The sequence below is a fragment of the Taeniopygia guttata genome, chromosome 16 (genome assembly GCF_048771995.1).
Source record: "Taeniopygia guttata chromosome 16, bTaeGut7.mat, whole genome shotgun sequence".
In the NCBI taxonomy this organism is placed as follows: Eukaryota; Metazoa; Chordata; class Aves; order Passeriformes; family Estrildidae; genus Taeniopygia; species Taeniopygia guttata.
In genome coordinates, this window is record NC_133041.1 from 4,100,001 (window position 1) to 4,112,802 (window position 12,802).

The 12,802-nt window shown below is 56.3% G+C and overlaps 1 protein-coding gene and 1 long non-coding RNA gene across 8 annotated transcripts in view; one reads left to right on the forward strand and one right to left on the reverse strand.

The window, feature by feature from the left end:
• Positions 1-5,699, reverse strand: part of LOC121469005 (Fc receptor-like protein 5) — a 28,879-nt gene extending 23,180 nt beyond the window's left edge. The window contains exon 1 of the mRNA XM_072936472.1: positions 5,596-5,699. Coding sequence (XP_072792573.1) covers positions 5,596-5,626 — 31 coding nt within the window. The 5' untranslated portion in view covers positions 5,627-5,699. The remainder of the gene's footprint in view (positions 1-5,595) is intronic.
• A 4,882-nt stretch (positions 5,700-10,581) lies between these two features.
• Positions 10,582-12,774, forward strand: LOC140685186 (uncharacterized). 7 transcript variants are annotated; one of them, XR_012058464.1, is made up of 3 exons: positions 10,582-10,707; positions 10,750-11,219; positions 12,031-12,774. It is a non-coding gene; the product is annotated as an uncharacterized lncRNA (long non-coding RNA). The 7 variants fall into 7 exon arrangements; XR_012058461.1 differs by lacking the exon at positions 12,031-12,774 and adding an exon at positions 11,857-12,024; XR_012058462.1 differs by lacking the exon at positions 12,031-12,774 and adding an exon at positions 11,382-11,850.
• The last annotated feature ends 28 nt before the right edge of the window (positions 12,775-12,802 follow it).

The following is a 12,802-nucleotide window of genomic DNA, read 5'->3' on the forward strand; positions in this document are numbered from 1 at the left end:
TGGGCCCAAAAATGAGGGAAAAAAAGGGAAAATTGGGGAAAATGGGAGAGGAGGAAGAGGAGGAGATGGGATGAAGGGCACAGAAATGGGGAAAAAAAGGGGAAATTGGGAAAAATGGTAGAGAGGAGGGAGAGGAAGATGAGGAAGAGGAAGATGAGGAGGAGGAAGAGGAGGAGGAGGAGGAAGAGGAGGAACTGGGATGAAGGACAGGAAATGGGGGAAAAAGGGAAAATTGGGAAAAAAGGGAGAGAGGAGGAAGAGGAGGAGGAGGAGGAAGAGGAGGAGATGGGATGAAGGGCAGGAAAATGGGGGGAAATGGGACAATGGGGAGAATGGAGAGAGAGGAGGAAGGAGGAAGAGGAGGAAGAGGAAGAAGAGAAGTAGAAGGAGTTGGGAAAATGGGGAGAAAAATTGTGGGAAAAAAGGGAAAATTGGGGGGAAATGGGAGAGAGGAGGAAGAGGAGGAAGATGAGGAAGAGCGGTGGGAAAATGGGCCCAAAAATGAGGGAAAAAAGGGAAAATTGGGGAAAATGGGAGAGGAGGAAGAGGAGGAGTGGGATGAAGGACAGGAAATGGGGGAAAAAAAGGGGGAAATTGGGAAAGGAGGGAGAGGAAGAGGAGGAAGAGGAGGAAGAGGAAGAAGAGGAGGAGAACGAGTTGGGAAAATGGAAATGAAAAATTGGGGAGAAAAGGGAAAATTTGGGGGAAATGGGAGAGGAGGAAGAGGAAGAAGAGGAGGAGGAAGAGGAGGAGGAGGAAGAGGAGGAGGAAGAGGAGGAGGAAGAGGAGGAGGAGGAACTGGGATGAAGGACAGGAAATGGGGGGAAATGGGAAAATGGGAAAAATGGGAGAGAGGAGGAAGAGGAGGAAGAGGAGGAGGAGGAGGAAGAAGAGGAGGAGGAAGAGTTGGGAAAATGGGGAGAAAAACTGGGGAGAAAAGGGAAAATTTGGGGGAAATGGGAGAGAGGAGGAAGAGGAGGAGATGGGATGAAGGGCACAGAAATGGGGAAAAAAAAGGGGAAATTGGGAAAAATGGGAGAGAGGAGGAAGAGGAAGAGGAGGAAGAGGAGGAGGAGGAACTGGGATGAAGGACAGGAAATGGGGGAAAAGGGGAAAATTGGGAAACAAGGGAGAGAGGAGGAAGAGGAGGAAGAGGAGGAGGAGGAGGAAGAGGAGGAGGAAGATGAGGAAGAGCGGCGGGAAAATGGGCCCAAAAATGAGGGAAAAAAGGGAAAAATGGGGAAAATGGGAGAGGAGGAAGAGGAGGAGGAAGAGGAGGAGGAGGAAGAGGAGGAACTGGGATGAAGGACAGGAAATGGGGGAAAAGGGAAAATTGGGAAAAAATGGAGAGAGGAGGAAGAGGAGGAAGAGGAGGAGGAGGAGGAGGAGGAAGAGGAGGAAGAGGAGGAGGAAGAGGAGGAGGAGGAGGAGGAGGAAGAGGAGGAAGAGGAGGAGGAAGAGTTGGGAAAATGGGGATGAAAATAGGGGGGAAATGGGAAAAAGTGGGAAAATGGGATGGAGGAGGAAGAGGAGGAAGAGGAGGAGGAGGAGGAGGAGGAGGAGATGGGATGAAGGCACAGAAATGGGGGAAATGGGAAATTGAGGGGAAATGGGGGTGGAGGAAGAGGAGGAAGATGAGGAAGAGCAGGTGGGAAAATGGGCACAAAAATGAGGGAAAAAAGGGAAAAATGGGGAAAATGGGAGAGGAGGAAGAGGAGGAGATGGGATGAAGAGCGGGAAATGGGGGGAAATGGGAAAATGGGAAAAATGGGGAGAGAGGAGGGAGAGGAAGAGGAGGAAGAGGAGGAAGAGGAGGAGGAAAAGAAAGAGGAAGAGGAGGAAGAGGAAGAGGAGGAACTGGAATGAAGGACAGGAAATGGGGGAAAAAGGGAAAATTGGGAAAAAATGGAGAGAGGAGGAAGAGGAGGAAGAGGAGGAGGAAGAGTTGGGAAAATGGGGAGGGAAATTGGGGAAAAAAGGGAAAAATGGGGAAAAATGGGAGAGAGGAGGAAGAGGAGGAAGAGGAGGAAGAGGAGGAGGAAGAGTTGGGAAAATGGGGAGGGAAATTGGGGAAAAAAGGGAAAAATGGGGAAAAATGGGAGAGAGGAGGAAGAGGAGGAAGAGGAGGAAGAGGAGGAGGAAGAGTTGGGAAAATGGGGATAAAAATAGGGGAGAAATGGGAAAAAGTGGGAAAATGGCATGGAGGAGGAAGAGGAGGAAGAGGAGGAAGAGGAAGAGGAGGAAGAGGAGGAGATGGGATGAAGGCACAGAAATGGGGGAAAATGGGAAATTGAGGGGAAACGGGGGTGGAGGAAGAGGAGGAAGAGGAGGAAGAGGAGGAGGAAGAGTTGGGAAAATGGGCACAAAAATGAGGGAAAAAAAGGGAAAATTGGGGAAAATGGGAGAGGAGGAAGAGGAGGAGACGGGATGAAGGACAGGAAAATGGGGGGAAATGGGAAAATTGGGAAAAATGGGAGAGAGGAGGAAGAGGAAGAGGAGGAAGAGGAGGAGGAAGAGGAGGAAGAGGAGGAAGAGGAGGAGGAGGAGGAAGAGGAGGAGGAAGAGTTGGGAAAATGGGGATGAAAATAGGGGGGAAATGGGAAAAAGTGGGAAAATGGGATGGAGGAGGAAGAGGAGGAAGAGGAAGAGGAGGAGATGGGATGAAGGCACAGAAATGGGGGAAAAAATGGGAAATTGAGGAGAAATGGGGGTGGAGGAAGAGGAGGAAGATGAGGAAGAGCGGTGGGAAAATGGGCACAAAAATGAGGGAAAAAAGGGAAAATTGGGGAAAATGGGAGAGGAGGAAGAGGAGGAGGAGGAAGAGGAGGAGATGGGATGAAGGGCACAGAAATGGGGGAAAAAAGGGGGAAATTGGGAAAGGAGGGAGAGGAAGAGGAGGAAGAGGAGGAAGAGGAGGAAGAGGAGGAAGAGGAGGAAGAGGAGGAGGAAGAGTTGGGAAAATGGGGATGAAAATAGGGGGAAAATGGGAAAAGTGGGAAAATGGGATGGAGGAGGAAGAGGAAGAGGAGGAGATGGGATGAAGGGGAATGGGAATGGGCACAGGGAATGGGCACAGGGAATGGGCACAGGGAATGGGAATGGGCACAGGGAATGGGCACAGGGAATGGGCACAGGGAATGGGCACAGGGAATGGGCACAGGGAATGGGAATGGGCACAGGGAATGGGCACAGGGAATGGGCACAGGGATGGGCACAGGGAATGGGCACAGGGAATGGGAATGGGCACAGGGAATGGGCACAGGGAATGGGCACAGGGAATGGGAATGGGCACAGGGAATGGGCACAGGGAATGGGCACAGGGAATGGGAATGGGCACAGGGAATGGGCACAGGGAATGGGAATGGGCACAGGGAATGGGCACAGGGAATGGGCACAGGGATGGGCACAGGGAATGGGCACAGGGAATGGGAATGGGCACAGGGAATGGGCACAGGGAATGGGCACAGGGAATGGGAATGGGCACAGGGAATGGGCACAGGGAATGGGCACAGGGAATGGGAATGGGCACAGGGAATGGGCACAGGGAATGGGCACAGGGATGGGCACAGGGAATGGGCACAGGGAATGGGAATGGGCACAGGGAATGGGAATGGGCACAGGGAATGGGCACAGGGAATGGGAATGGGCACAGGGATGGGCACAGGGAATGGGCACAGGGAATGGGAATGGGCACAGGGAATGGGCACAGGGAATGGGAATGGGCACAGGGAATGGGCACCGGGAATGGGAATGGGCACAGGGAATGGGCACAGGGAATGGGAATGGGCACAGGGAATGGGCACAGGGAATGGGCACAGGGAATGGGAATGGGCACAGGGAATGGGCACAGGGAATGGGCACAGGGAATGGGCACAGGGAATGGGAATGGGCACAGGGAATGGGCACAGGGAATGGGCACAGGGAATGGGCACAGGGATGGGCACAGGGAATGGGCACAGGGAATGGGCACAGGGAATGGGCACAGGGAATGGGCACAGGAATGGGCACAGGGAATGGGAATGGGCACAGGGAATGGGCACAGGGATGGGCACAGGGAATGGGAATGGGCACAGGGAATGGGAATGGGCACAGGGAATGGGCACAGGGAATGGGAATGGGCACAGGGAATGGGAATGGGCACAGGGAATGGGCACAGGGAATGGGAATGGGCACAGGGAATGGGAACAGGGAATGGGCACAGGGAATGGGCACAGGGAATGGGAATGGGCACAGGGAATGGGAATGGGCACAGGGAATGGGCACAGGGAATGGGAATGGGCACAGGGAATGGGAATGGGCACAGGGAATGGGCACAGGGAATGGGCACAGGGAATGGGCACAGGGAATGGGAATGGGCACAGGGAATGGGAATGGGCACAGGAATGGGCACAGGGAATGGGAATGGGCACAGGGAATGGGCACAGGGAATGGGAATGTGCACAGGGAATGGGAATGGGCACAGGGAATGGGCACAGGGAATGGGAATGGGCACAGGGAATGGGAATGGGCACAGGGAATGGGCACAGGGAATGGGAATGGGCACAGGGAATGGGCACAGGGAATGGGCACCGGGAATGGGAATGGGCACAGGGAATGGGCACTGGGAATGGGCACAGGGAATGGGAATGGGCACAGGGAATGGGCACAGGAATGGGCACAGGGAATGGGAATGGGCACAGGGAATGGGCACAGGGAATGGGAATGGGCACAGGGAATGGGCACAGGGAATGGGAATGGGCACAGGGATGGGCACAGGGAATGGGCACAGGGAATGGGAATGGGCACAGGGAATGGGCACAGGGAATGGGCACAGGGAATGGGCACAGGGAATGGGAATGGGCACAGGAATGGGCACAGGGAATGGGAATGGGCACAGGGAATGGGCACAGGGAATGGGAATGGGCACAGGGATGGGCACAGGGAATGGGCACAGGGAATGGGCACAGGGAATGGGAATGGGCACAGGGATGGGCACAGGGAATGGGAATGGGCACAGGGATGGGCACAGGGAATGGGCACAGGGAATGGGCACAGGGAATGGGAATGGGCAAAGGGAATGGGAATGGGCAAAGGGAATGGGAATGGGCACAGGGAATGGGCACAGGGAATGGGAATGGGCACAGGTAATGGGCACAGGGAATGGGCGCAGGGAATGGGAATGGGCACAGGGAATGGGAATGGGCACAGGGATGGGCACAGGGATGGGCACACGGATGGGAATGGGCACAGGGAATGGGCACCGGGAATGGGAATGGGCACAGGGAATGGGCACAGGGAATGGGCACAGGGAATGGGCACAGGGATGGGCACAGGGAATGGGCACAGGGAATGGGAATGGGCACAGGGAATGGGAATGGGCACTGGGAATGGGCACAGGGAATGGGAATGGGCACAGGGAATGGGCACAGGGATGGGCACAGGGAATGGGCACAGGAATGGGCACAGGGAATGGGCACAGGGATGGGAATGGGCACAGGGAATGGGCACAGGGAATGGGCACAGGGAATGGGAATGGGCACAGGGAATGGGCACAGGGAATGGGAATGGGCACAGGGAATGGGCACCGGGAATGGGCACAGGGAATGGGAATCTCACCCAGGAATGGGATGAAGCTCCTCAGCGCCATCTTGAATGTCCCTCAATGTCCCCTCAGTGTCCCCTCACTGTCCCCTCAATGTCCCCTCAATGTCCCCTCTCTGTCCCCTCACTGTCCCCTCTCTGTCGCCAGGGCGGGGCCGGAATTGGCGGGAAAAGGGGAAGCGGGAATTGTGCAATGGTGATGACGTCACCGCGGGGCTCTTGCGACATTTGGGGACAATCTGGGCTGGGGGTGGGGACGGAACGGGGCTTGGGGTGGCACCAGGGTTGGTGACACCAAGATCAAGGTGACATCAACGTGAGGGTGGCACCGAGGTGAAGGTGACCCAATGAAGGTGACACTGAGGTGAAGGTGACACCAATGAAGGTGACACTGAGGTGAAGGTGACACCAATGAAGGTGACACTGAGGTGAAGGTGACACCAATGAAGGTGACACCAAGGTGAGGTTGGCACCAAGGTTGGTGACACCAAGATCTTGGTGATATCAAGGTGAGGGTGGCACCAGGGTTGGTGACACTGAGGAGGTGACACCAGAGTGACAATGACACCAGGGTTGGTGACACTGAGGAGGTGACACCGGGGTGAGGGTGGCACCAGGGTGGGTGACACTGAGGAGGTGACACCAGAGTGACAATGACACCCGGGATGGTGGCACCAACGTGGGGGTGGCACCAGGGTGGGTGACACTGAGGAGGTGACACCAGAGTGACAATGACACCAGAGTTGGTGACACTGAGGAGGTGACACCGGGGTGAGGGTGGCACCAGGGTGGGTGACACTGAGGAGGTGACACCAAGGTGAGAATGACGCCAGGGATGGTGGCACCAACGTGAGGGTGGCACCAAGGTTGGTGACACCAAGATCAAGGTGACATCAACATGAGGGTGGCCCCAAGGTTGGTGACATCCAGAAGGTGACACCAAGGTGAGGGTGACACCCCTGAGGGTGACACTGAGGGGAAGGTGACACTGAGGTTGGTGACACCAAGATCAAGGTGACACCAGGGTCGGTGACACCAAGGTGAGGGTGACACCGAGGTGAGGGTGACACCAATGAAGGTGGCACCGATGAAGGTGGCACCAAGGTTAGGTTGGCACCAAGGTCGGTGACACCAAGATCTTGGTGACACCAAGGTGAGGGTGGCACCAGGGTTGGTGCCACTGAGGAGGTGACACCAGGGTGACAATGACACCAGGGTCGGTGACACCGAGGTGACATCAAGGCGAGGGTGACACCGATGAAGGTGGCACCAAGATCAAGGTGACACCAGGGTGAGGGTGGCACCAGGGTGACAATGGCACCAGGGTTGGTGGCACTGAGGGGAGGGTGACACCGAGGTTGGTGACACCAAGATCAAGGTGACACTGAGGTGAGGGTGGCACCAGGGTTGGTGACACTGAGAAGGTGACACCAATGAAGGTGGCACCGAGGTGAGGGTGACACCGAGGTGAAGGTGACACCAATGAAGGTGACACCAAGGTGAGGTTGGCACCAAGGTCGGTGACACCAAGATCTTGGTGACATCAAGGTGAGGGTGGCACCAGGGTGGGTGACACTGAGGAGGTGACACCAAGGTGAGAATGACACCAGGGATGGTGGCACCAACGTGAGGGTGGCACCAAGGTTGGTGACATCCAGAAGGTGACACCGAGGTGAGGGTGACACCAAGGCTGGGGACACCAAGGAGGTGGCACTGAGGAGGTGACACCGAGGTGAGGGTGACACCAGGGCTGGTGGCACTGAGGTGAGGGTGGCACCAGGGTTGGTGACACCAAGGTGACATCAAGGTGAGAGTGACACCACTGAGGGTGACACTGAGGGGAAGGTGACACCGAGGTTGGTGACACCAAGATCAAGGTGACACCAGGGTTGGTGACACCGAGGTGAGGGTGACACCAAGGTGAGGGTGGCACCAGGGGTGGTGGCACCGAGGTGACATCAAGGCAAGGGTGACACCGATGAAGGTGGCACCAAGATCAAGGTGACACCGAGGTGAGGGTGGCACCAGGGTTAGTGACATCCAGAAGGTGACACCGAGGTGAGGGTGGCACCAGGGCTGGGGACACCAAGAAGGAGGTGGCACTGGGGAGGTGACACCGAGGTGAGGGTGACACCAGGGCTGGTGGCACCAATGTGAGGGTGGCACCAATGTGAGGGTGACACCAAGGTTGGTGACACCAAGGTGAGGGTGACACCAAGGTTGGTGACACCAAGGTGACACCGAGGTGAGAGTGACACCACTGAGGGTGACACTGAGGGGAAGGTGACACCACGGTTGGTGACACCAAGATCAAGGTGACACCGACGTTACAAGGATGACACCAGGGTTGGTGACACTGAGGTGACGTCAAGGTGAGGGTGACAGCAATGAGGGTGACACCGAGGTGAGGGTGGCACCAGGGTTGGTGCCACTGAGGGGGTGACACCAGGGTGACAATGACACCAGGGATGGTGGCACCGAGGTGAGGGTGGCCCCAGGATGAGTGACACTGAGGAGAAAGTGACACAAAGCTGATGGTGGCACCAATGGAGGTGGCACCATGGTTGGTTCCACCAAGGAGGAGGTGGCACTGAGGGGGTGACACCAAGGTGACAATGACACCAGGGTTGGTGGCACCAAGGTGAGGATGACACCGAGGTGAGAGTGACACCACTGAGGGTGACACCGAGATGAAGGTGACACCAATGAAGGTGGCACCAAGATGAGGTTGGCACCAAGGTCAGTGACACCAAGATCTTGGTGACATCAAGGTGAGGGTGGCACCAGGGTTGGTGACACTGAGGAGGTGACAGCAAGGTGAGAATGACACCAGGGCTGGTGGCACCAACGTGAGGGTGGCACCAGGGTCGGTGGCACTGAGGGGAAGGTGACAGAAAGCTGAAGATGGCACCAAGGTGAAGGTGGCACCAGGGTCGGTGACACCAAGATCAAGGTAATTTTAATTGTAATTATTTAAATTAATTCGTCATTTTTAAATTTATTTGTAATTTTTAAATTTATTTGAAATTTTAAATTTTATCTGTAATTTTTAAATGTATTTGTCACTTTTCATTTGTAATTTATACATTTAATTGTCATTTTTAAATTTATTTGTCATTTTTAATTTTAGTTAAAATTTTAAAATTTATTTGTCGTTTTTTAATTTGTTTGTAATTTTAAAATTTATTTGAAATTTTTTAATTTATCCATAATTTTTAAATATATTTGTCACTTTTCATTTGTAATTTATACATTTAATTGCCATTTTTTAATTTATTTGTCATTTTTTAATTTATTTAAAATTTGTCATTTTTTAATTTATTTAAAATTTTATTTGTCATTTTTAAATTTATTTAAAATTTTATTTGTCGTTTTTAAATTTGTTTGCCTAATTAAAATTAATTTGTCCTTTTTTATCTGAATTTTAAAATCTATTTGTAATTTTTTAATTTATTTGACATTTTAAAATTTATTTGGAATTTTTAAATTTATTTATAAATTCTAATTGATTTGTAATTTTAAATTAATTTGTCATTTTTAAATTTATTTGGAATTTTAAAATTAATTTCTCATTTTTTTAATTTAGAATTTTTTGTTAATTTGGGTTTTTTTTTAGTTTGGAATTTTCTTGAATTTGGGATTTTGTGGTCACTCATTGGTCACTCAGGGTCACTCATTGGTCACTCAGGGGTCACTCAGGGTCACTCATTGGTCACTCATTGGTCACTCAGGGGTCACTCAGGGTCACTCAGGGTCACTCAGGGGTCACTCATTGGTCACTCATTGGTCACTCATTGGTCACTCAGGGGTCACTCAGGGTCACTCAGGGGTCAGGGGTCACTCAGGGTCACTCAGGGTCACTCAGGGGTCACTCATTGGTCACTCAGGGGTCACTCATTGGTCACTCATTGGTCACTCAGGGGTCACTCAGGGTCACTCAGGGTCACTCAGGGTCACTCAGGGGTCGCTCAGGGGTCACTCAGGGGTCACTCATTGGTCACTCATTGGTCACTCAGGGGTCACTCAGGGGTCACTCATTGGTCACTCAGGGTCACTCATTGGTCACTCAGGGTCACTCAGGGTCACTCGGGGTCACTCAGGGTCACTCAGGGGTCACTCAGGGTCACTCAGGGGTCACTCATTGGTCACTCAGGGGTCACTCAGGGGTCACTCAGGGTCACTCAGGGGTCACTCATTGGTCACTCAGGGGTCACTCATTGGTCACTCAGGGTCACTCGGGGTCACTCAGGGTCACTCAGGGGTCACTCATTGGTCACTCAGGGTCACTCAGGGTCACTCATTGGTCACTCAGGGTCACTCAGGGTCACTCAGGGGTCACTCAGGGGTCACTCAGGGGTCACTCAGGGTCACTCAGGGTCACTCATTGGTCACTCAGGGGTCACTCAGGGTCACTCAGGGTCACTCATTGGTCACTCGGGGTCACTCAGGGTCACTCAGGGTCACTCAGGGTCACTCAGGGTCACTCAGGGGTCACTCGGGGTCACTCAGGGGTCACTCATTGGTCACTCAGGGTCACTCAGGGTCACTCAGGGTCACTCAGGGGTCACTCATTGGTCACTCATTGGTCACTCAGGTTCACTCAGGGTCACTCATTGGTCACTCAGGGTCACTCAGGGTCACTCATTGGTCACTCAGGGTCACTCAGGGTCACTCGGGGTCACTCAGGGTCACTCAGGGTCACTCAGGGGTCACTCATTGGTCACTCAGGGGTCACTCGGGGTCACTCAGGGTCACTCGGGGTCACTCAGGGTCACTCAGGGTCACTCAGGGGTCACTCAGGGTCACTCATTGGTCACTCAGGGTCACTCAGGGTCACTCATTGGTCACTCAGGGTCACTCAGGGTCACTCAGGGGTCACTCAGGGTCACTCAGGGGTCACTCATTGGTCACTCATTGGTCACTCATTGGTCACTCAGGGTCACTCAGGGGTCACTCAGGGTCACTCAGGGGTCACTCAGGGGTCACTCAGGGTCACTCATTGGTCACTCGGGGTCACTCCCGCCCCTCCCCCATTCAGGACTCTCTCTCAGTGCCGGAGGTGCCGCAGCTTTAATGGGGGAGGGGCAGCGCCCGAAGGTGTCCATGGAGGTCCCAAAGCCACCCCAGGTGTCCCCAAAGCCACCCCAGGTGTCCCCAAAGCCACCCCAGGTGTCCATGGAGGTCCCAAAGCCACCCCAGGGTGTCCCCAAAGCCACCCCAGGTGTCCCCAAAGCCACCCCAGGTCTCCATGGAGGTCCCAAAGCCACCCCAGGGTGTCCCCAAAGCCACCCCAGGTGTCCCCAAAGCCACCCCAGGGTGTCCCCAAAGCCACCCCAGGTGTCCATGGATGTCCCAAAGCCACCCCAGGTGTCCATGGAGGTCCCCAAAGCCACCCCAGTGTGTCCATGGAGGTGCCAAAGCCACCCCAGGTGTCCATGGAGGTCCCAAAGCCACCCCAGGTGTCCTCAAAGCCACCCCAGGGTGTCCCCAAAGCCACCCCGGGTGCCCCATGGAGACCCCAAAGGGACCCAAAGCCACCCTGGGGTGTCCCGCAGACGTCCCAAAGCCACCCGTGGGTGCCCCACAGCCACCCCAGGACCTCTCAGGACACCCCCAAGACCCTCCAGGGCCACCCCGAGGTCACCCCAAGGCCACCCCGATGCCACCCTGAGGTCACCTCGAGGCCACCCCGAGGCCACCCCAGATCCCCCCGAGGCCACCCCGAGGCCACCCTGGATCCCCCCAAGGCCACCCCAAGGCCACCCCAGATTCCCCCAAGGTCACCCCAAGGCCACCCCGAGGTCACCCTGAGGCCACCCCGAGGTCACCCCAGATCCCCCCGAGGCCACCCTGAGGCCACCCTGAGGTCACCCCAGATCCCCCTGAGGTCACCCCAAGGCCACCCCGAGGCCACCCCAGATCCCCCTGAGGTCCCCCCGAGGTCACCCTGAGGTCACCCCGAGGCCACCCCAGATGCCCCCAAGGTCACCCCGAGGTGACCCCAGATCCTCCTGAGGTCACTCTGAGGTCACCCCAAGGCCACCCTGAGGCCACCCCGTGGTCCCCCGCGGTCCCCCCGAGACCACCCCGAGGCCACCCCAGATGCCCCCAAGGCCACCCCAAGGTCACCCCGAGGTCACTCTGAGGCCACCCCGAGGTCACACTGAGGCCACCCCGGCTCACCCCAAGGTCACCCCGAGGTCACCCCAAGGCCACCCTGAGGCCACCCTGAGGTCACCCCGAGGCCACCCTGAGGTCACCCCAGATCTCCCCAAGGTCACCCCGAGGCCACCCCGAGGCCACCCCAGATCCCCCTGAGGTCACCCCGAGGCCACCCCAAGGCCACCCTGACGCCACCCTGAGGCCACCCCGAGGTCCCCCTGAGGCCACCCTGAGGCCACCCCAGATCCCCCCGAGGTCACCCTGAGGTCCCCCTGAGGCCACCGTGAGGCCACCCCGAGGCCACCCCGAGGTCACCCTGAGGCCACCCCAGATTCCCCCAAGGTCACCCTGAGGCCACCCCAAAGTCACCCTGAGGCCACCCTGAGGCCACCCCAGATTCCCCTGAGGCCACCCCGAGGTCACCCTGAGGTCCCCCCGAGGTCACCCCAGATGCCCCCAAGGCCACCCCGAGGCCACCCCAGATCCCCCCGAGGCCACCCTGAGGCCACCCCGAGGTCACCCTGAGGTCACCCTGGGCCACCCCGAGGTCACCCTGAGGTCACCCTGGGCCACCCCAAGGCCACCCCAGATCCCCCTGAGATCCCCCCAAGGCCACCCCGAGGTCACCCTGAGGCCACCCCAGATCACCCCGAGGCCACCCCAGATCCCCCTGAGGCCACCCCGAGGTCACCCTGAGGCCACCCCAAGGCCACCCCGAGGCCACCCCGAGGTCACCTCGAGGTCACCTCGAGGTCACCCCGAGGTCCCCCCAAGGCCACCCTGAGGCCACCCCGAGATTCCCCCAAGGCCACCCCAAGGTTACCCCAAGGCCACCACGAGGCCACCCCGAGGCCACCCCGAGGTCACCCCAAGGCCACCCCGAAGCCACCTCGAGGTCACCCCAGATCCCCCTGAGGTCACCCCAGATCCCCCTGAGGCCACCCCAAGGTCACCCCGAAGTCACCCCGAGGTCACCCTGAGGCCACCTCGAGGCCACCCTGAGGTCACCTTGAGGCCACCCTGGATCCCCCCAAGGTCACCCCGAGGTCACACTGAGGTC